The sequence below is a fragment of the Atractosteus spatula genome, chromosome 11 (genome assembly GCF_055471065.1).
Source record: "Atractosteus spatula isolate fAtrSpa1 chromosome 11, fAtrSpa1.hap1, whole genome shotgun sequence".
Taxonomy (NCBI): Eukaryota; Metazoa; Chordata; class Actinopteri; order Semionotiformes; family Lepisosteidae; genus Atractosteus; species Atractosteus spatula.
Genome location: NC_142716.1, coordinates 5566620 through 5587475, shown reverse-complemented (window position 1 = coordinate 5587475; position 20856 = coordinate 5566620). Strand labels below are relative to the sequence as shown.

The 20856-nt window shown below is 37.9% G+C and overlaps 1 protein-coding gene across 1 annotated transcript; it reads left to right on the top strand.

Moving 5' to 3' along the window:
- The first annotated feature begins 110 nt into the window (after nt 1-110).
- atp6v0b (ATPase H+ transporting V0 subunit b) lies at nt 111-10974 on the top strand. Its single transcript, XM_088927593.1, has 8 exons — nt 111-364; nt 1780-1828; nt 2966-3049; nt 3658-3735; nt 4172-4241; nt 6457-6508; nt 7217-7407; nt 8125-10974. Exons 1-8 carry the CDS (start codon nt 298-300, stop codon nt 8149-8151), a joined length of 618 nt encoding a protein of 205 aa, XP_088783719.1. The 5' UTR covers nt 111-297; the 3' UTR covers nt 8152-10974.
- The last annotated feature ends 9882 nt before the right edge of the window (nt 10975-20856 follow it).

Here is a 20856-nt window from a genome sequence, read left to right as displayed (position 1 = left end):
TTTACTGTTGAGACTGGCAAAATAGATACATAAGAGCTAACATTTCAGAGGCACCCCTATAGAGAGAGTGACACCGTCCGATGACGTCAGCGAGGTGGGTCACATGTTCCAGGTGCCGTTCGTCACATGACCGGCAGCTGACTCCTGTTCTGCCTCTTCCTCTTTTCAAGTCGGGGAGTCGGAGCAAGCTGTCGGTAGTCAGAAATAATTTAATATATTAAGAATTATCTGAAATAAACGCATAATAGCAGGGAAAGACGCTTTTGTGCCTGTTGCGTTTTTTGGGGTGACTGCAACATGAACGGACAAGCCATTCTCTACACTGGGGTCACCGTGGCCTTTTGGACTACCATTCTCATCGTCGGTAAGTCTCGGAGATCTGGGATTTTTTCAAAACAGTGCTCGGTTGGAGATGAAAATAAGTCAACGAAACAAAACGAATATTCTGATAGCCCCGGAGAGGCTAAGTGTCTGCTCATCTACGAGTTAATATCTGACTTGTCAGTCCACCGTGCGAAAGAAATACGTGCAATTATTAGTAGCAGCGTTTGTCGTTTCAATTCATTTAATTGTTGGCCGGGAATTTTGCATTGGGGCTTTTTGTGGTGTATTTGACGCGACCTTTTGAGTCCAGCGTTTGATCGAAGCGACACTATAAAAAAGGAGGTTGTAGCACTACGCTTAACGGGCATTGCAGTCAAGGGGTCTCCAGCTCAGGTCCTGAGTAGTAACTCTTTTTTGTTCTAGGTGTATTTAATTTTTTTTTCCTCATGGTCTGTGACTGTTCAACACTTTCACTATGTTAAAGGTACGGTTCGTTTATGAAGGACCTTGGTTAAAGGGTTATATTTATGCGGCTGATTCTATTGACCAGCTATGTGCAGTCCTATGTCTGAAGGACCACGATCTTCCTGGCTTTCATTCCGGGTGGGCTTAATCACCTGGCCGAAGAAGTTACGCCAATTGTAACACGTCTGTGCCCGGTATATTTAATAAAAATTGCTAGAAAAAAGGAAGTGATATAAGAAGGGAAGCTTTGAAGGTCAGTTTCAGACTTTGAGCCGACTGAAATGTTAGATATTATCATTTTTTATTTCAGTAATTGTGCAAAGTATTCATATTATAACAATACTGAGATTTTTTTCGTAGTACTTTATAGTAAGCTGCAGGAATTGATAAAAGTTTTGTATTTTGTACATCACAATATACATCTTAAGATTGCAGAACAATTGCTAGGTGTCTCACTTTGGATTTGGACTTGCGATCGTTCTAATTCTGAGTCCAGGACCCTAAGCATTCTTCCACATTGCAGCCAAGATCTGTTGTTTGAAATAGATTTGCAAGAGGGAAGAAGTCTTAAGCAACCAAGGGCATCAAACTGAGAACTGAAACTTCAGTGTTTGAGGAAGGGCTGGTTCATCAAATCTATTCCATGACTGCCATTCTAGTTCTGGGGTTTTACTTTAAATTACTTAAGTTAAAAGTTAGTCTTACACAAGTATTTTGTTGTTGTTGTTGTTTTTGTTATTGCCAACGGTATTTGGAGTTCAATATTAATTTGCATCCGAATCCAAAGTAAATATCTTTACTTTAGTTGTGGGTAGTAGTTGTTTCACTCAAGATATGCTCCCCGGGTGCAAAGATCTACCTTCCTAGCCATAACCATTTTGTTTTAAATTGCAACATTCATAGCATTTAATTTTCTAAATGTTTCTGTTTAAATGCAAAAGGCTGTGAAAATAGCAGTACATCTTACGAGTATATTTTTAATTCCCACAGGTATCTGTTATACAATATTTGACCTTGGATTTCGATTTGATGTGGGCTGGTAAGTTCTCCTAAAATAATAAGAATGGGGTGTTTTGTAATTGAATGTATGCGTCTACAAAATAAGCATCCTGGATTATATTCATACGATCTCTAAAGTGAAAGAAATAAGTGCTGCAGTCAAGGTTAACTTTCCTAGATGTTTAGAAGTCCTTTTCGGTGGTGCACTTCAGACTTAACGTGCTGTAGTCTGTAAGCCCAATCTTCCAGTCCATCAACCGCAGTCCTGTGCTGTGTTTCTGGTCACCCAGATTTAAGTTTCAAGCTGGTGTCCGCCTTGGAGTCACCTTTGGTATTCTGTTTTAGGGCATCCTTAGCAAGGTGCAGTTTAAATTGGTGAATATTGGCAATCTCCAGTTGCTTCTTTTTATTCTGCATTCCCCCCCCCCATTGAAGATCTGGATTTTCCTGCAGTTAACCCTTTTCAAAGTGTTTCAGATCACACTCTGAGGAAATGCATACTGCATACTAGATACAGAAGAAAATTATTTGGTTAACAAATTTCCAATAGTGTTCAGATATGAGATAGCAAATGTGTATCCAGATAGATTATTTTTCTAGCATTGAAATATGTTTGGTACCTACGAAGGCACCTTTTTAAGAATTAGTTATGGTTGGTAAACTGATGGGGAAATGTACAATGTTGGTAAACATGATGCTGAGAGCCTTTCCTATGTGACAGTGGGCTGTGTTGTCCAGAGAGCCCCAACAGGAATGTCGTCACATTGCTAAATACTTAAGATGGGACTCCTGGACATCTACTGTCTGTAGGCCTTGCCCAGAAAACACTCAGGTGTTCAATTTTTATTATTAAAGTATAAACCCAGCTGTACTGGGTTGGTGGTGGATGCTGCACATTGGTGGTGGTGGAGGGGAGTCCCCATTACCTGTAAAGCGCTTTGAGTGGAGTGTCCAGAAAAGCGATATATAAGTGTAAGCAATTATTATTATTATTATTATTATTATTATTATTACTGTGCTGCTAGGCCTTGAGATGTAAAGTGTAGCAGGAATTACTAAGTTAAAAAATGTGATGATTTTTTTCACACTGTGAAACAACTTGCAGTGGTTTCTTTGAAACTGAGCTGTTAAAAACGACACAAACGGCAGTGGGTCAACATTCTGTGCTGCTTTTCAGGTTCCTGACGGAGACGTCCCCATTCATGTGGGCAAGTCTCGGCATTGGCTTGGCCATTTCCCTGTCTGTAGTAGGTGCTGCATGGTAAGCTCTTTCCTGTTCTGTGTAGTTCTGGAAAGGTGTATTAATGTGTGATATTTAGAATCAGATTTCTTCAGGGATTCAGATATGAATGCATACATGTAACATTTCACAGTCCTCATTTCAGTTTTTGGAATCTTACCAGCAGCTGTTTTTTAATTGAAATTAAAAGCTTGTAAACTTGTCTCTTTTTTTTTTTTCCAATGAAGGCTCCTTTGAAACGGGAAGTTCCTCATTCATGAATGGATCATTTTAAAGCCTTTAAGATTCTCGTGATCGTGATTAAGTCCCTTTTTTAGTAACAGTATCTTTATAATTAATTCCAAATGTCTAGACAATATGCATCAGCTTCCTTTTTTTGTGTATGCAGTTTACATGTTTATTATACACATTTTGGGAAAGACAAGTTTATGTACTGCAGTATGATTTAATACTATCTTTTATGAGTGTTCAAAAAATGAGTCCCCTGCTTATCCTACTACAGGAGTCCCTAGACATGCCTCGAACAGCACTTTAAGTATGCAATTTCAGAAAAAGAATATTATTGCTGCTCCATGAAGTAATGAGATTTACCCTTTGGGCTGTATTTGCATTATTTTCTTTATTTGTAGGGGAATTTACATTACTGGCTCTAGCATTATCGGAGGTGGTGTCAAAGCCCCCAGGATTAAAACAAAAAACCTTGTCAGGTATGTGCAGATCTCATTTTTCAGGTCTCCCTGTGAGTACAGCTGTAGAATAGCATGGTGATGTATAAATATAAATATTTTTCAGTTCTATGTCTAATGCAATTTAACCAAATAAATATTTTCAAAGCTTTTCTTCTGACAGTAAAGGTCAAATAAATGAATTTTTGATACTTATATAGGTAGGGATGCTACTTGGCTAATGCGTTAAACTCAAATGTGAAAAAGGATCAGGTGTGTAGAGGTACTAATTCTCCAGTATTATAAAGATAGCTTATTCACATCTCACCCAAATCATCTTTTAGCTGTATTTAATGTTAAGCATTAATTATGAAGGGCATTATTATTCTGTTTGAAGGCTTAATTTAGGCAGTCGTTTTAAACAGTATCTGATACCGCTGTCATTGAAAATTTCTATACTGCCTTGTTTTATTTACAGCATTATATTTTGTGAAGCAGTGGCCATTTATGGAATCATCATGGCAATTGTCATCAGTAATATGGCTGAGGTAAGTTTTACAACTGTCGAAGAAAGAAACCTCTTTTATCATTTATAGAAGTGTTAATTATCTGGAAATTAGTTTACAGCAGTGTTTTTCTCTTTATTTTTGCCCTAATTTGTGTAACAGCTGCAGTATGAATTTCTTTGACAACCATAGTCACTGGTTGCAGTAACTGACGTATAGGAGGCAGTAGCTTCAAGTCAGAAAAAATGGGGATTCCAATATAAGCAGTTCAGCAATGCCAGTGTCCTAATTTTTGTATTATTTTGTGATTTTACTCAAATATTTTATAAAATATTAATTGAATGTGTTGATATTCTGCTTCATCGGCACTATCAAAGAAACATGTTATCATATTGACTCAGTGCTCTAGTTATGTTGGACACATAATGTTGAGCATTTAGAGGAGACCTTACTTATTATATGTAATATGCAGTGAATGTGGATATCTTGTCTTCTACGAAATATCCCAGGATGTTCTGATTCTGATCTCACAGTAGGTGTCATTTGATCATTATCCAGCCCCTTGTCAGAGTCTTGTCTTGCCTGGAGGTTAAAGTCAGTTTCACTTAACAGTTCAGCAAGGGGTTATCATTTATCATCAAGTGCATTTATCTTGACATTCTTCGAAAGAGAATTGGCTCCAGTGTGGGAACCAATTTTTGCAGTTGTCTGTAGTCAAGCATACTGTTCCTTTAGTATGGAAAATATCCCACACTAAACCCTCCCTATGGAAACTCGACCTGGAGAACACAGTAATTTCAGGCCAGTTTCTCTTACTTCAGTTTGGATGAAGTCATTGGAGAGGATCTTGGTTCTTGAATCTCACCCAGTCAGTCAGTGGTCAGCTTTGATCCAGTTTGATCAGTTTGCTTATAGTTACAAATGAGGGCGAAACACAGAAGATGCTGTAGTGACCCTCACTCACCTTTTTTCAAAGCAGCTGGACAAATGCAACACATTCAGTACAAAAAAGATTGCAGCAGGATAAAGTTAATAATATGCTTCCTGGGGTATTATCTAAATGTGGAACAGCCCAGGGATGTGTGAGTTCACCACTGCTCCCCATTTCCTATAAGAATAATTGTGTTGCCAGTGGTCTAAACCAATTCATAATAAAATTTTCTGATAATACCATATTACTTTCTCTGATTAATCATAATGATCACCCCTATGTTTCAGAACAGTGTAAATAGTGTGGTTATGTGGGTGTGACCGGAATCCCTTGGTTTTAAATACTAGAAAAATCGAAGAAATTCTTTGGTTTTCAACAGGAAGAATATTCAATATTCAATAAATTATTACTTTTCCAGTCATAATTTATAATGAGTTTATTAAGCAAGCTGCATCCTATAAATACCTGGGATATATACATAGATGCTAACCTGTCTTGGACGGAACATGTATTTGTACATTTGTAATAAATTACAACAGAGAATTTACTTATAAATTTACCTGTATGCAGGTTTTGAGTTTTTGGTGTCAGCAGTCAGATTGTGTGCTACAGAACCTAAAAACACAGACAATGTCATGCAGGATGGAATAACCATCTGGTATAACAGTCTGTCTCTGCAACAAAAGGCCAAGATGTCCAATCTCATGAGGATGTGTTCTAAGATAGTGGGGCAGCCACCGGAGCAGAGCTTTCAAACTACTTACACTAAGAGAATGCTGAGCTGTTAGTATCTCCTCTGATCCCTCACATGCATGAAGAATACTACCATATGCCAAAACAGACGTTTTAGAGTCCCTCAATGCTGAAATAACAAAATGAGGAGTTCCTATATCTCACATTCAATAAATGAGCTTTGCAACAAAGCAGTACACTGGTTTATGCACAAATACAGTTAGTGGTTATGTGCAAAAATGAAGGAGTATTGTGCAATTATAGGGGCTCAGATTGGTTATGGAAGGAGTGTGCTTACAGGTTCTGGTATGATGTGTGGATTCCTTTAGGAGTGCTGCATAAGGACAGTTTACTGTATGGGTCTTTTATGTAATTCTATTTGATTTTAATGTGATCTCAATATAGTATGCGCCATCTATTTGTTTTGTGTAGGTCTCTGTGTATAGAATAGCTATTCAACATAACTGCTTGGATGCAAAACAATTCTGAGAAATCAGACGAGTATTATCAAATCATACTTAATGTTTCTGAATCAGTCAAATCTTTTTTTAATAAGCTTTTGTAACTCTTGTTATGTTAATCGTCTAATTGTAGAACTTCAGTGGAACAACACCGGAGACAATTGGAGTAAGGAACTATCAAGCAGGTACAAGAAATTGTCACACATCCAGTGACGTCACAATAAATCCATATCTTCTAATATTTATTAATACTAATTAATAATCTTCTGCATTACACATTAACAAGACAGTAAATTTGCAAAACATCCAATGCCGTAGTGACATGAAGCTATAATATTAAGAACTTTTAAATTACCTGTTCCTTTTGTACAGGGCCCTTCATTTGTTCTTGCCTCACTTGAGTCTTGGTATAAGATCTTACATTTCAGATTTGCCAAGTAGATTCTGTTCCTTCTTGATAATGTCTGTTTAAACTGCCAACACTATTAATTGGAAGGTAATTTGTCATGATCGGGAAGCGCTGTATATCATATTGCAAGTAGTGAACACTAGGGGGAAGTAAACAGCTGAAGGACAGATTTCTCCCCATGGAGAAGAATCTCTGCAAATTGCATAATGTGTTTACTACAGTGTTAATGTGTTTACTACAGTGTTAATGTGGAAAAGGATGATATGAATGTTTAGCATTACGTTAATCTCCCTGTAGTATGTACGTTCTGCATTTTGGTTATGTAAAAAGGGACATAAGTGATTCCTATAGTAGTATTAACCTCATTTGTTTTTTGTGAAGTATGGCTTTTCTAATATTATGGTGATTTGCTGCAGACAGCCAAGATATCTTGAGTGCCCTTCTCTTGATTGTAATGCTTCTGTTTTTATGTTCTTGTAATTAGGATACTCCATGTTCGGCGCTGGCTTAACTGTTGGCTTCTCCAACCTCTTCTGTGGCATCTGTGTTGGGATTGTTGGGAGTGGAGCCGCACTGGCCGATGCCCAGAATGCCAGCCTCTTTGTAAAGATTCTGATCGTGGAAATCTTCGGCAGTGCCATTGGGTTGTTCGGGGTCATTGTGGCGATCTTACAGGTAAGGTTAATGTCTTTTGGAAAGTGTGTGCGAAGATGGCCTCTGAGTGGCCGTGACTGTGGAGGTACTATGCAGCAATGACCCGTGTGACTTGCCAGGCACCTGCAAGCTTGCAATTAGGTTAGGGACAGATAGGGGGACATGTAATGCTTCTTGAGGCATGTCCTACAGTGTATGGCTCTGATGAGTGGGTGTTTGCATGCACAAGTCCTCATTCTCCTTGTGCGGCGTTGTGGCTGAAATGGTAAGTTGTCACCTTTTGATAATTTATGATTGCCACCTGGGAGGCCGTAAAAATTAAGTAAACAAGTTGATGAGCCCAAAGTTTACAAAGCGAAGCTCTTTTATCCTTTTGGCTTTGTCATTGCAAAAATGGCACATTCCACTTTGTTCTTCAATCCTGAAGTCAATTCTTAAAGGCTGATCTAACCTGTACTTGGCCTGTTTCTTGTCTATGGGATGGGGTATTGAACAGTTATGATTTATCTAATCCTACTTCAATGCGTCTGTTAAGGTGACCTCGGGTATACTTTAAATTGGGGCGGAAACAGAAACCCGCAACTCTGGTTTGAGACATAAGACATTTTTCGTTTTCATTTTTCTAGCCTTGACCTAAGGTCAAAACAGTCTACCTGTTTTTTGTTCTGTCACAAAATCTGTATATTTGTTCTTTTCCACAAAAGCAAATTTTCTAAAATACTTTCTTATTCCTACCAGACCTCTAAGGTAAAAATGGGTGACTAGAAGATGTAAGAAGGCCATACAATTCAGAGGATATAAAGCTGCTGTCCTGAAGAAGAGAAGCAGATGAATTGTATATACATTTATTTATTTAAATGTTTGGTTCTTCTGACACGTCTGTGACTGTTTTTAACCCATCATTTGCTGAAGAGTGACTGGTTTGTGAATTATGTGGTTTTAAGAACGTATTTGCACCCTCTTGTCTTAAAGGAGTGTAAGTGTTAAAATTAAAACTAGTAAACAGTGTAAGGCAAGTTCCTTATGAATAAGAAAATATAAATCCTCCATCTGGTTAAAATAGCTTAAATGGTTTACACTATACACTCAGCCATTTTTGTAAAAGGAGTAGTATTTTTTTGTACTGTGTGAATCCATATTTTGGAAATAGAAATCTTTATTACTAAACATGAGTAAAAGCTACATCTTCTGTTTCAATTTATTAAATTTTCTGAGGATTAGTTGGGCATTGATAGCTTCTGTCTCAGATTTATTTAAGTTTGGTAAGTCTGAAAGTTTTAACATGTAAATAATCAAGGCTGCCTATTGCTACTATTAAAAGAATGTGAATCATTTAAAATTTAGGACATGGAAATATGTTACTAAGCAGTATTTAACCATCTCTTATTTCTAAAAATGCAGATTTTTTTAAATCAAATCACAATGGCTTGCAGTCTTTTTGTGCTGATGAACCTTTTTTAATACCTGCCTAATGTATCACCTGAAACAAACTGGCAAAAGTACTTTCTCAAAATTAAAACATTTATGCACTTACGATACTTAAAAATAATCATAAGACCCCAGATAAAAATTGTACCGAAGATGAAGCATATTTGTCTTAAGATCCAATGGCTGAACTGTAATTTCCCTTCAAAGGAACTTGCTACAGGATACTACATTTTTTACTAAATAGTTGTGTATATTGATAGACACTCTTCAGTTTTGACTGGTTAAAAATGAGAGAAAATAGTATATGAAAATGTTTGACGCTTCATATCTGGTTAAAATGTATTTATATTTTGAAGCATGGGGTGTTAACCATTCCATAAGACTTGGAATTTTGTTTTTCATGAGGTATTGTATTGTAAAATAGATGTAGCTCTCAAAGTTGTCTGTTCTTGGTAAGCCTAAGGACTTACTATCTTTATGGAGAAGAGCTCCTGTATGCCCATTCAATAAACCTGACTGTAGTTCTGTGTGAAGGCTTGCCTGCTCTGATGTTTCAGTTACTTGTGGTGGCTCAACAGATTGTCTGTTCATCTGGTTGATGCCTAATTGTAAAAAGTAATGACAGCTGGGGTTCCCTGTGTGTCATATGACTTTGTTCAATCTTTGTATGACATTATTCCCTAATATCACTTAGCTTTTTGAAAATTGTGTTGATGTCTCTATACTGCTATTAAATTCTCACCTCCAAGAAAATATGTATTGGTGAAGGTATATACACTTTTTATTGATATTTTGGTGTTGTACATGTGATGCACTCAGTTTTCCTTCCATGTACCATAGAATGTGGTACCATATATGGGATACCCTCTACCCAAACACAATTCCAGATGCATAATTTTTAAATATGTAAAGGGGAATAAGTAATTTTGGATTAAATGCATAACATTTTTCCCCTCTTCAAATTTATGGTCTTACTTTATACAGACATTTTAATATTTGCAGTCTAGTGGGATGTTTGTGTGCGTACTGGTTAATGATATTGCAGAATAAAGACCATTCGTCTTAATTAAAAAAATCCCATCTGCAATGCAAACGGACCCCACTTGATCTCTTTCTTATTTATCTTATTGCTTTGCTTTAGTTCATTTTCCACTATTGTGTATATTCTTAGGTAATTACACTTGGCAAACCTTCTGTGTATCCATCTAATTAATCTTTTTCTTTTATGGGGGACCTTTTGGAACATTGACTCTGGAAGTCGAATACACTGGCTGACAGAGTTAGTAGAACACAATGTAATACACACAAACTGCAGAGCTCCTTCTGATGTGGATGTTATATTCTGTTTAAGCATGAAGTGAGCCTTAGCTGCATAATAAGGGAAGCCCAAACTTTACAGCCATTTCCAGTGTTGCTCTTCATGACTTGTTTGACATTCAATGCAAAGTTATACCAGCCTGAAATTTCAAGATCCTATTGTATTGTGGATAATGGGTAATATATATTGGATCTATTGAAAGACGTGGGAATTGACTCATAGTCCAAGTTTACATCAGACTTCTGCTAGTTTGCGATGCATATACTATAAATTTATACTCTCGAACCTAGGCAAAACCTTCTCCCTGTCTTTAATTGAGTTCTACTGGATTGCTTTCCTATTTTGTTTTTCCTTTTCTTAGCCAGAATTCAGAACTACAAGCTGCAAAACATTTTTAGTGAAAGTAAATTAGCTTTGTCCCTCTAGCTGAATACTTAAAAAGGCGCTAAATAGGTTGATTTTCATGTTTGTTAATTGCAGCTGAAGGAGTATGGTATGTCCTTTTCCATTGAAGTTTGCTCTTGGAAAATGACCAACACTTGGTCAGGTTCAAAAGCTGATCTTAAAACCAGTCCATGCGACTATTTGATAAAGCAACAGCTTTGTTTAGTTTCTAGATGATTTGTTGAATTAGTTAATTTTTTTTTGGTCCTTTTGAACATTCCTAAGTTGTCTTTTGTATAAATGTTTATTGAAGACAAAATAATCATGTTCTCTGTTTCAGTAACTTTGAAATGTCAACCCAGTGAATCTGTTTTCTGAGAATGTGTTAAAGTGAGTTGTACTCTTGACTTCATCTTTGTCTTTCACGTTCCCTGGAAAAATAAAATATTTAAACTGTAGACAGTTTTTGTCTTTATTTCAGGTTTTACATTTGGGATGTCTTATATCTTCAGAAATCAATGAGTGGACAGTTTTATTATATGCTCTACTACAAACACCAACTAGGAAATGCTGGTCACAAAGTTCTTGAAACGTGAGAACTCTGAAAATCCTATTTCTTCTGCTAAAGAATTTCCTCAATTGCACTTTGGATCCACTAGGTGGGGATAAGTGTTAAAGCTATAGTTTAAGTAGTAAATTCCCCACTCCAAGGTACGTACATTAGCAAGATGTATATGGAAACCTATGGAATTACATGATAACAGCATTAGTGTGCTATTGGGGATAACTGCAGCAAAGTTAGTTAATGCATTGATTCAAGTAGGTAGCTGTGTCAGCATGCAAAGGAATAGGTGAAGGTTTATTCCAGGAGAAGAGACGCAATGTTTTGGCTTCGGAGCCTTCTTCGGGTGCAGTCATGTTTTATTTATTCAACCGAACAAAGCTTTTGGAATTTTGCAATTATATATTTCAATGACATTTGTTGACTGCTTGTATGGTATCTAAATGTTTGTTACCCATCATAAATGGTAGACAGCGATCATTTCCTACTTAATGCCAAATTTCTGTTTATCTCCATCCATTTTCTTATTATTCTTATGTAATTCAGTACCTCATCTTTTTTTAATTAATATTTAGACCCAGAACTCAAGCTAGTTCTGGGCAGACTGCTGCTGCAGCTCCTTTTTAATAATGCTAGCAGGCAGTAAAACATCACTATTTCTTTGAGAAACAGCTTCAGCACACTGAGTGGGGACTGTCCATCTCGCTGAATGTCTTGCACAGCCCTCTAGCAGTTTTCAGTGAGAATTTCACAGCGGGATGGTCTTTAATAAGCCTCATTTACTACACAGCATGCTCTCCATTCATTTATTTTTTTAGATTAAATATTGGTGAATCAAGTGGGTGAGACAATTTTCTCAGAGGGTATTAGCAGAGATGAAGCTTTTCGTTTCATCTGAATCTTCCTTTTAATGGTGTAGATTGCTTGGAGCGACGCTGGCCGAATAGTAAAAAAAAATGATTTTTTTCCAATCCGTCCGTCAATTTGCAGTCTGTCCCGGTGAGACTTTGAAGCAAAATACTATTTATTATAATATTAGAAAATGACGACTCCATTTTCACAGAAATGTCCATCAGAAAAAAGTATCGCCTCCATCACGATGGTTGCATTTATCTTTAACACTTTTTTTGCTATCAGGAAAACAAAACATTGAGGAATAACTTGTATAGTGTTGCCTTGTTCCTTATTTTTACAAATGCAGTATTCCATTTATGTATCGCAAAAAGATCTATTAAAATGTATTGTTGTACATTTTCCTTTCAGCGTACCATTTACACCACGGAAGATACTGACTTTGTGACATCAGCACTGATTTTTCACCAACTCCCAATTATTCCTAATCATGGCACAACATGAGAGGGGTTAACACTTTTATTCTGCACTTGGTACAAGAAAACAGTCAACTTGCCTGTATGTAATCAGCATATCCTAGTCTGCTGGATTACAGCCCATTCCAGGCAGCTAAATCCTGGGATGTAGGCTTTCTGGGATGCTTTTGCAAGGATTGAGTGAGAATATCCCTCTTGGATCCCATAGAGATCCTGTGAAGTAATTGGACAAGTCATGGCAGAATTTGTAATGCCATTACTCTAAATCCATCTTCACCTTTTCTAAGGTATCATATTTCATAAAAAGACAGCTCTCTTTACATAGACTGATAGGCAGAATCCTTATGTGTGTCAGCTGTGGCTGTGAAAGAGCACAAACTGTACTGCAAACCTTGTCACTGAGACCACTTTCTTTTTGTCGTGGCCTGCCGAAGTTTCAGTTAATCTTCCCAGACCAGATAGCACAGCTCCAATGTGCAGCACTGATCTGTGGACTTCCAGTATCTGAAAAGTGACAGTGCTCCAGACGCAAAGCCAGCTGCAGCTGATGACTGATATTGCACTTCACTGATCTTCCTGTATAAAATAACCTGTGGATTTTATTTGTGACGCTTTGTGCAGAGTATGGCTGCAACATTCATCACTTTGTGCAGTACATGCTCCTTTGAGTACCATTTCCCTCTCCTGTCTTCTGGACTTCATCTTTCCTTATTTCTCCTCTTTAGACTCCTGCCTCTTGTGCTGCTCATTCTCCTCCTGGTCACCCCCACGGAGAAACAGGATACATAACGTTATCAGTCCTGCACCATCTCTGATCTTTTAGTGAATGAGCTGTGCTTCCTGTCCCTTGTATTGTGCATTTTCTTTCATTTACTTTACACTGTACTTCTAGAGCCTACGATTCTTCAACTGTTGTAACTTTCTATATCTTGCATCGTTTTGCTCTGGTTATTTTATCATTTTGAATGACTGTTTTACCTGATTTCTTTTTATTTCAGACCAACTTTTATGTGCACTCTCAGTTTTTTATTGTTTTGCATCAATAAAGGCGTTAAATTGATTAATACAGTATATGGGTTTCATGATACTGTGCATAAAGTGATGCCCACAATAATTATGAACTATATTTCACATCCCATTTCATTTTATGTCTCCTCAATTTAAAGACCGTAGCAAGTATTACGTTTTAATGCTGCTTTGTTTGAAATGTCTGAAAGAGGCTTTAGACTGCAATATTCAGCTGCTCACTGGAACATTAAGGACTGGTCAAAACCTATAAAAAGTATAAATAACTAGGGGTAGGCTTTTAAAAAAACTTTCTTAGCTAGCTTCAAATGCAGCTGCTCATGCAAATCAACATAGACAGATGTAATCCCCATGTGGACTGATTCCTAAAGACCAAAGAAGTGAATCTTAGCTGCTGGCATCAGAGCACATCTTGATCCCTCATGATTAGACAGACAGTCCTAATCAGAAAACACATTTAGGAGCATCACATCTTGCAAAATGTAATAGGCCAGGTTCAATGGCAACAAAATATGTTACACTACCTGAAATGATGCATGCCATCCCCACACACCAGTGCAAGCAAAGTTATGGTGCCTGGGTGACATCGATCACAATTTCAGGACTCAGCTCGTGACCATTAATATCAATCTCACAAGCCGGAGTGGCATAAAATCATGAGACCCTTTTCACTACCTCTCTTCCATCACAGCAGCACACAGTACATCAGGGATGTGGTATCCCAGAGGCACTTATTATGAAAGCAAATTGACAAGTGAACCTGCGTGAGTCAGATGTAACTTGATTAGGTACTGCAGATCTTTCTTGCATTTTTTGGAGCTTTCAGGTATAATATATTTTGATTTTTTTAGCCCAGTAATGTTGCTTTATTTCATTTAGCCTTAACAAAGTATTTTACGTGGCAATCATACCTAAGAGAATAAATAACAACACTTTTTCTTTCTTGAATATTCTACTATTTTGGATTCAATGTTTTTGTCACTGTTTAGATTGTTGATTCAAAACACACTAGTCTGAAATTGTCTTCTAGGAAAGATAGTCAAATTAAAGGACATGCCAGCTGGAAGCAGACCTTTATTATCATGGGGAAGGAAGACATTAAATAACATTATTTTGCTTTCCTAATGCTCAAAGGCATTGACAAAGTCAACCCAGTGGGTGTTTTCGGAATCAACAGTGAAACACGAACCAAAGAAAACAAATAGAAACTAAGGTGAGGTGAAACTAAAGTACAGACATTACTTCTTTACACAAAGGTTTGTAGGAGTGGCACAAGCTACAAAGGCAAGTTGTTAAAGCTGATACCCTGGCTTATTTCAACAAATGATCAAATGAGATCAACAGATCAATTAGCAAGCAATCAGCTAGCAAACAGGCTAGATGAGCCAAATGGCTTCAATTAGCTTGCAAGTCAATTAAAAACTAACGTTTTTCAATTGAAAATCAGAAAGTTAAAAGTATTCTGACATTCTACAAAGGCATAGCCCATAAAGCAACAGTCAATTGCACTGAGCGATGTTTCAGTTGATGGCCATTTATGAAACACTGATTTTAGAATGATTTCCGAAAAAGAAATACTCATTTGTACAGTAAATAGTACAGCATCTTTCTGGATCATTGATCCTTCTTGTCATGTAAACATTGCTAACAATAATTTTTGTCTTGTTGTATGCCAACGAAATATTACAGACTACTGTCGTGAGGAATTCATTTTGAGAGCCATTGTTCTGAATGGAAAGAAAACAATATAATTCCTAAGAAAGATCACTCACCCATTTCATCCCCCATTAATGAGTTTCCACCCCGGCAGCTGTTATGGAATGTGAACAGTAAATCATCTTCAATAAAGTTTACACATCGTTAGTTCAGTCTGTTCTTCATAATAAACAAACGCAACAAATCTGCACTGATCACTTGGCAAGGACACGAGCATGCTGCTGACAGATACTGAAAATAGCAAAGAAACATTTCACAAGCACTTATTTCAATGAGCATAATGTAATCCTCCTATAAAACTTGATGAGGATCTCTGTTTTTTCCTATGCACATTACACATTACAGCCTTGGCATAGGATGTCTGTTCAGTCCTGAGTGTCTCTAACTTTCCTCATGTCCTCTTGTCTGGTCTTGAAGTAGTCCTCTGGTTTGATTTTGTCAATACCTTTTCAGGATCTAAAGCTCTTGTATCAGTTTCACTGTAGGCCCCACTGTTTCAACACTAAAGATATTATGTTCCTGTAATCAGAAACACTGAATCCCAAACCTGCCTGCCAACTGACACATGGCTTAAATGTGACAAACACAAAGCATATACTGTGTAATCCAGGGGGGGGAATCAAATTGCTTAAAATGTATGAACACCAAAATAAACCACTTCAGAGATAAAAGCCCAGGCATTTTTATACACTAAATTGGACAGTAGCACATTCAGTTCACAAAGGGTTTCCTGACACATCGTCTAAGTTATCCATTTCTGTGCGGTGCGTTCAGAGCTGTATCAGTTTTCCACTGAGATGGCAGTTGGTTCTGCAGATTTGACAGGCATTACAGAAATGCTGGCATGACTATATACAGTACCTTCACAATTTGCTTCAGTTCAGCTTCCCATGGGTGGTGATTTTCACCAGCTGGCAGCAATGAGTTCACATTCCCCCTTTCTATTATAATACTCAATACATTGTTATTCTGGGACGTCTGGCTGGTCCTCCTTTTCCCTTTATCCCTTTATCTCTTCATCATGTGATAAAATCAAGGAAACCCTTACCCTTAATCACAGTTTTGGGGGCAAAGAGAAATGTTGTTTTTAAATAAGGTTGCCGGTATAAATAAATCTGTTTCTCTGAAGTGTAATTTTGTATTTCTTATAAGTACAGTACAGTATAAGAAATAAGTATAAGGTGCAAATAATTTTGGGACCATGATCCTTGCCCTCTGTGACACTGCGAGATCTTATTACATTATAGACAAGGAACACGGTGTAGGTCCTTAATATTCCCTGGTAATATTCCCACTGATATGTTATAGAGTATTAAATGTTATATTATGTATACTGTATACAGTAATTAAGTATATCAAGAATTTAATGAAACAAACACTACAAAACTGAGTTTTTTGACATACCATCAACTGTTGCAGGTGTCTGAACTATGTGTACTTATTATACAGGTGATCGACAGGCCAGACTCATTGTATTCTATTTAGATTCCTGAGAAATGTAATGAGCTTTTACTGTAACATATCAAACCTTGTGTGACCTGTCAACTATAAGTTCACTTATGTGCATTGCTTTTATAAATTAAAAAAGTACATATGATTAGTAAACAAGTAAGAGACGCATAAATAATAATTATTAGTCATATGAATTAATGCTAATTTTGTAAACATTTCCATAAAAGTTGTGTTGTTTGTTTTCCTATTATAGACTGCCTTCTCAATTTTTATGAAATTACTTTCAGAGGAGAGCTGGGAGGCTCAGATTGCTTGGCCTCATGTTTATGGCACCCAGGTTCAAAATCTGTCTGGTTCTACTCAGGAAAGGAACCAGACCTCCTTCCTCAAAACCCAGCCACATTAAGAGGGACTCAGGCACCTGTTTGTCCAAGGTCCAGAGCATAGTGCAGATTTTGTAGTAAAATAACTTCAATGATATTAAGAGATAAGATCACTTGATTGGCCATATACAATTTCTTGCATTAGGAATTTGTCTTTTTGCATACCCCATCTTGCTCTCCAGGAGACACACAGGCACACAGACAGGGAGAGAAGCTTGGGGTCAGAGCACAGGGTCAGCCATTTATACGGCACCCCTGGAGCAGTTGGGGTTAAGGGCCTTGCTCAGGGGCCCAACAAAGTAAGATTCCTCTGCCGACCGCGGGATACGAACTGGCAATCTTCCAACCACAGGTGCAGACCTTTCTGACCTGACTTCTGGATACCCAACCCCGTTCAATCTCTGGCTTCGCCTTCATCTTTGTCTAGCATTTTTTGGATTTGGATACTCTCGACCTGACACTCCAGAAACCAGACCAAGCCTACGTACCTCAACTTCATATTCTGCCTTTCGCTCCTGGGATTTGGACGCCAAACTCATTCAAACTACTCTCTCAGCACCACACAGGGTCCGACCAGTTATTCTCACACGTCCCTAGTGACAACATTGACAAGATCCTAAGTACTGAGCTGTCAAAATTCACATACTGTACATACTGGAATGTCACATTAACATATGATCCCAGGCTCACAGAAACACTTTGAGAAAGAGCTGAAGTTTAAAATTGCCCTGAAACGGAATTAGTTTTTAAACACTGTTTGAAAAAATTATTTTTAAATTAAATGTTTTTGAATTTGTGTGCCATTGAGAATTTAGTTCTGTGTACACAGTTTCTAACAACAACTAAAATATTAGAAACATGTTTTGTCCATGGTTCTAATAAGCACATTGGCAAAGGTGGAATGATGTCTATTTGACTTCTTTTGGTGAAGCAGGAGCTGGCAATCTTCCCCCTGAAGCACTATTTTGGGTGTAAGCCTACACTGAGATCCTGACTACTTTATCATTAAGAATCCCACGCCTCTGTTCATTGCAGTAGGGATGTTAAACCAGGAATTCTGTCTTAATTCCATTAGGGGAATAGCAGTAGTGCAGCATGGCATTTAACCCACACTGAGGTACTATCAGGAAACCAATTGGTAGAATAGCAGGATCCTTATGCAGAACCGTGAATCCCGCAAAATGCACAATAGAACAGGCACAATCCAAAAGACATTATCCAGGGGCTTGGTCAATTAGGGAGGCAATGAGCCCAGTAGCCAGGCAAAGCCAAAAGGTGTGGTCAAAAGGCAGGAACAAAGGCTTGAAAACACACACAAGGGAATACTACAGGAGACTTCTCAATAGTAAGCATGGGTTGGTGTGTGAGGGAACTTTAAATACGGAAGAAAAAGGGATGTGGTTGGATAATTGGTCTGGGAGTGAGAATTTGAGGAATCTGGTGCATGTGGGAATGTGACGGGTTCAATTAGGAATGAGATTGTGAAACAGTGGGGGAGAGTGTGGGGTGTGACAGGTACTATACATTGCACTTGAGTAGTGGATGAATTGGGTCAATCTCACCATATGCTCTATGTAAAGAGTTTCGGGATACTTTAAAACAAAAGCAGTAGATAAATGTAATTTAAGATTTTTGGTTTATTTTTATGGTTAATATAATGTCCTATATTTTAACTTTTATTATTACAGTACTAAAATCTGCAATGGACTCGGATCCCATCCAGGGTGCAGCCTGTCTTTGAATAAGAAATACAATCAGCAAAACAATACAGGGCAGAGCAATTACTGTAGTACCACCGGGTCTACAAATGTAGATTGGAAGGGTGTCTTGGAGAGGAGCAGGGGAAATAGTGCAATCCTTAAATGTCCGTGTGCCTAGATGTAGCACAGTAAGGTACAGCTCTACCACCAGCAGATGAACAGAAATGTTGAGAGAGACCGTAAGGATCTCGAGGGAATTCAGAGTGGTCGTAGATAACTATTGTAGGATCTTAAACTGGATGTTGGCAGATACTGTATATGCAGTGAGAATATACTGTAGCAGATATATGATGGGAAGCATGGGACTAGGGACACAGAATACTAAAAAAAGATTAAGAGTCTGGAACCAGCTCCCCAGTCTTGTGATTGACGTGCCTCTGTGGAAGCCTTTAAGAAATGGATACATGGGATTGTTAGTGCATTACTTTCTTGGGTCTCCTGTCCTATCTAAGCTCGTCATGTGTTTTAATGTTCTCAGTGAGTCCCAAAGTTTCTGATGAGTGGAACTGGAGAGTGGGATTCTGACAGTACTGGAAAGAAGGCAGCACATTTTCCACAGGAGCTGTAGAAAACAAGTAAAGGCCAATTCCGTGCTGACAAGTACAGTAGGAAGAAAACTCTACGGTTCAGCTGTTGAGATGAGGTTGAAGCAGTGGTATAAGGGAGCAGGGAGCTTAGGCTGGGTCACAAGGTGATTATAGGAGCCAGCTGGAAGGAAATGCATTGGTCAGGACTTGTGTGGATGCTGACTATTCTTCTCCTCGTGTCTGGGGTTGCGAGGAGAACAGCCCTGAGGGAGGTAAGATCCAGTCCAAGTTCACGTTGTGGCTAAGAGGAAAAGCTGAAGCAATGCAGAAGCAGTAGCTCAGCTGAAGACGTGGCGACTAGAGGGATAAAAAGGGGAATTATACCAGTCGCAAATGCTGGACTGTGTGAACCGCTCTTCAGCATTTAAGCATACGTGTAACCGATTGAAAGTCCGATATCCGTTTCCCATCGCGTTTACTAAACAAAAATAATGGGAAGGTTTAATGGCGTTATTAAATTTTAATATTGTTATTCTGATCCTACAACTGATTGTGTTTTCAACAGGAAACATCTATGTACCTCATTTGCAGTTATTACAGGATACTTACAGGCCGGTGCCTCTCTAAGCTGAATTTTATTTCTCGGTAGCAAATAAGCAGCCGGGAATGCTTAATAGCGACCCATTATGCGCTTTAACACGATGTTTTTAAATGATCGTTATCGTGGAAGCAAGACAAAGGAAAATAACACTTATTAATAATGCTACTGACAATAGTGATTATGTCGATACTGATGATAATTACATGAAATGGCAAGATAATTCTTTTGACTTAGTAAATGTTAGCACTCTTTTTAGATTGTAAAATGCGCTTTAACTGATGTTAATTTTTAACATGTGTTGATAAAAAAGACTGCTCTAGTTTTGACTTGTCTGAATCTCACTCTTCTAGGTAGTGGGATAGCCGTCGCAGAATGCCGCAAATACAGCTATTTTATTATGCACTATTTTATAACTGCACAGATAATATAAAACGCGTGTATTGTGAATACCTAATTAATAAATAGGACTTTTGGTGTAGGGGATCCCATTCTAAATAACTTTGCAATCATCAAATAGGGAAGCAATAATATTACTCATATTATGTGCAGTCAAAGCGGCTATGATGACACGTTGAATGTAGATTAGTTTTACGTGAGCGAGTTCTCTACATATTAATATATTGGCTTTAGTGCTTGTTTTTTTTTAATGATTCTCTCTTCATAGTTTGGACTAAAAAAAAAAGTCCAAGAATGTCCATATTCCTGTAAAACAAGATAGTGCAATGAGCAATGCTGCCCGGATCTACTTATCTGATTATTATAAAGAGGAGAATGATGGAAAACAAATGGCACTCTGTGGCTAGAGAAGAATTTGCAACAACAGATATTCATTCCTTCCTCCGGGACTGCGTGATTGGAATTGAGCGTTTCGGTGAAAAGCGAACCTTCTCCGCTCCCTCTTGCGGTGAAATCGTTCAGTCAGGCGGTTTGAACCATCTGGCTCTCCGTACTCGAGAAACCTACCTCTGTTCTCTCCCATTCTTTT

Coding starts and splice junctions, on each gene's coding strand:
- atp6v0b (XM_088927593.1), top strand. CDS start 298: ATGAACGGACAAGCCATTCTCTACACTGGGGTCACCGTGGCCTTTTGG. Junction 365..1,779: donor GACTACCATTCTCATCGTCG/GTAAGTCTCGGA, acceptor TAATTCCCACAG/GTATCTGTTATACAATATTT. Junction 3,736..4,171: donor AAAACAAAAAACCTTGTCAG/GTATGTGCAGAT, acceptor TTTTATTTACAG/CATTATATTTTGTGAAGCAG.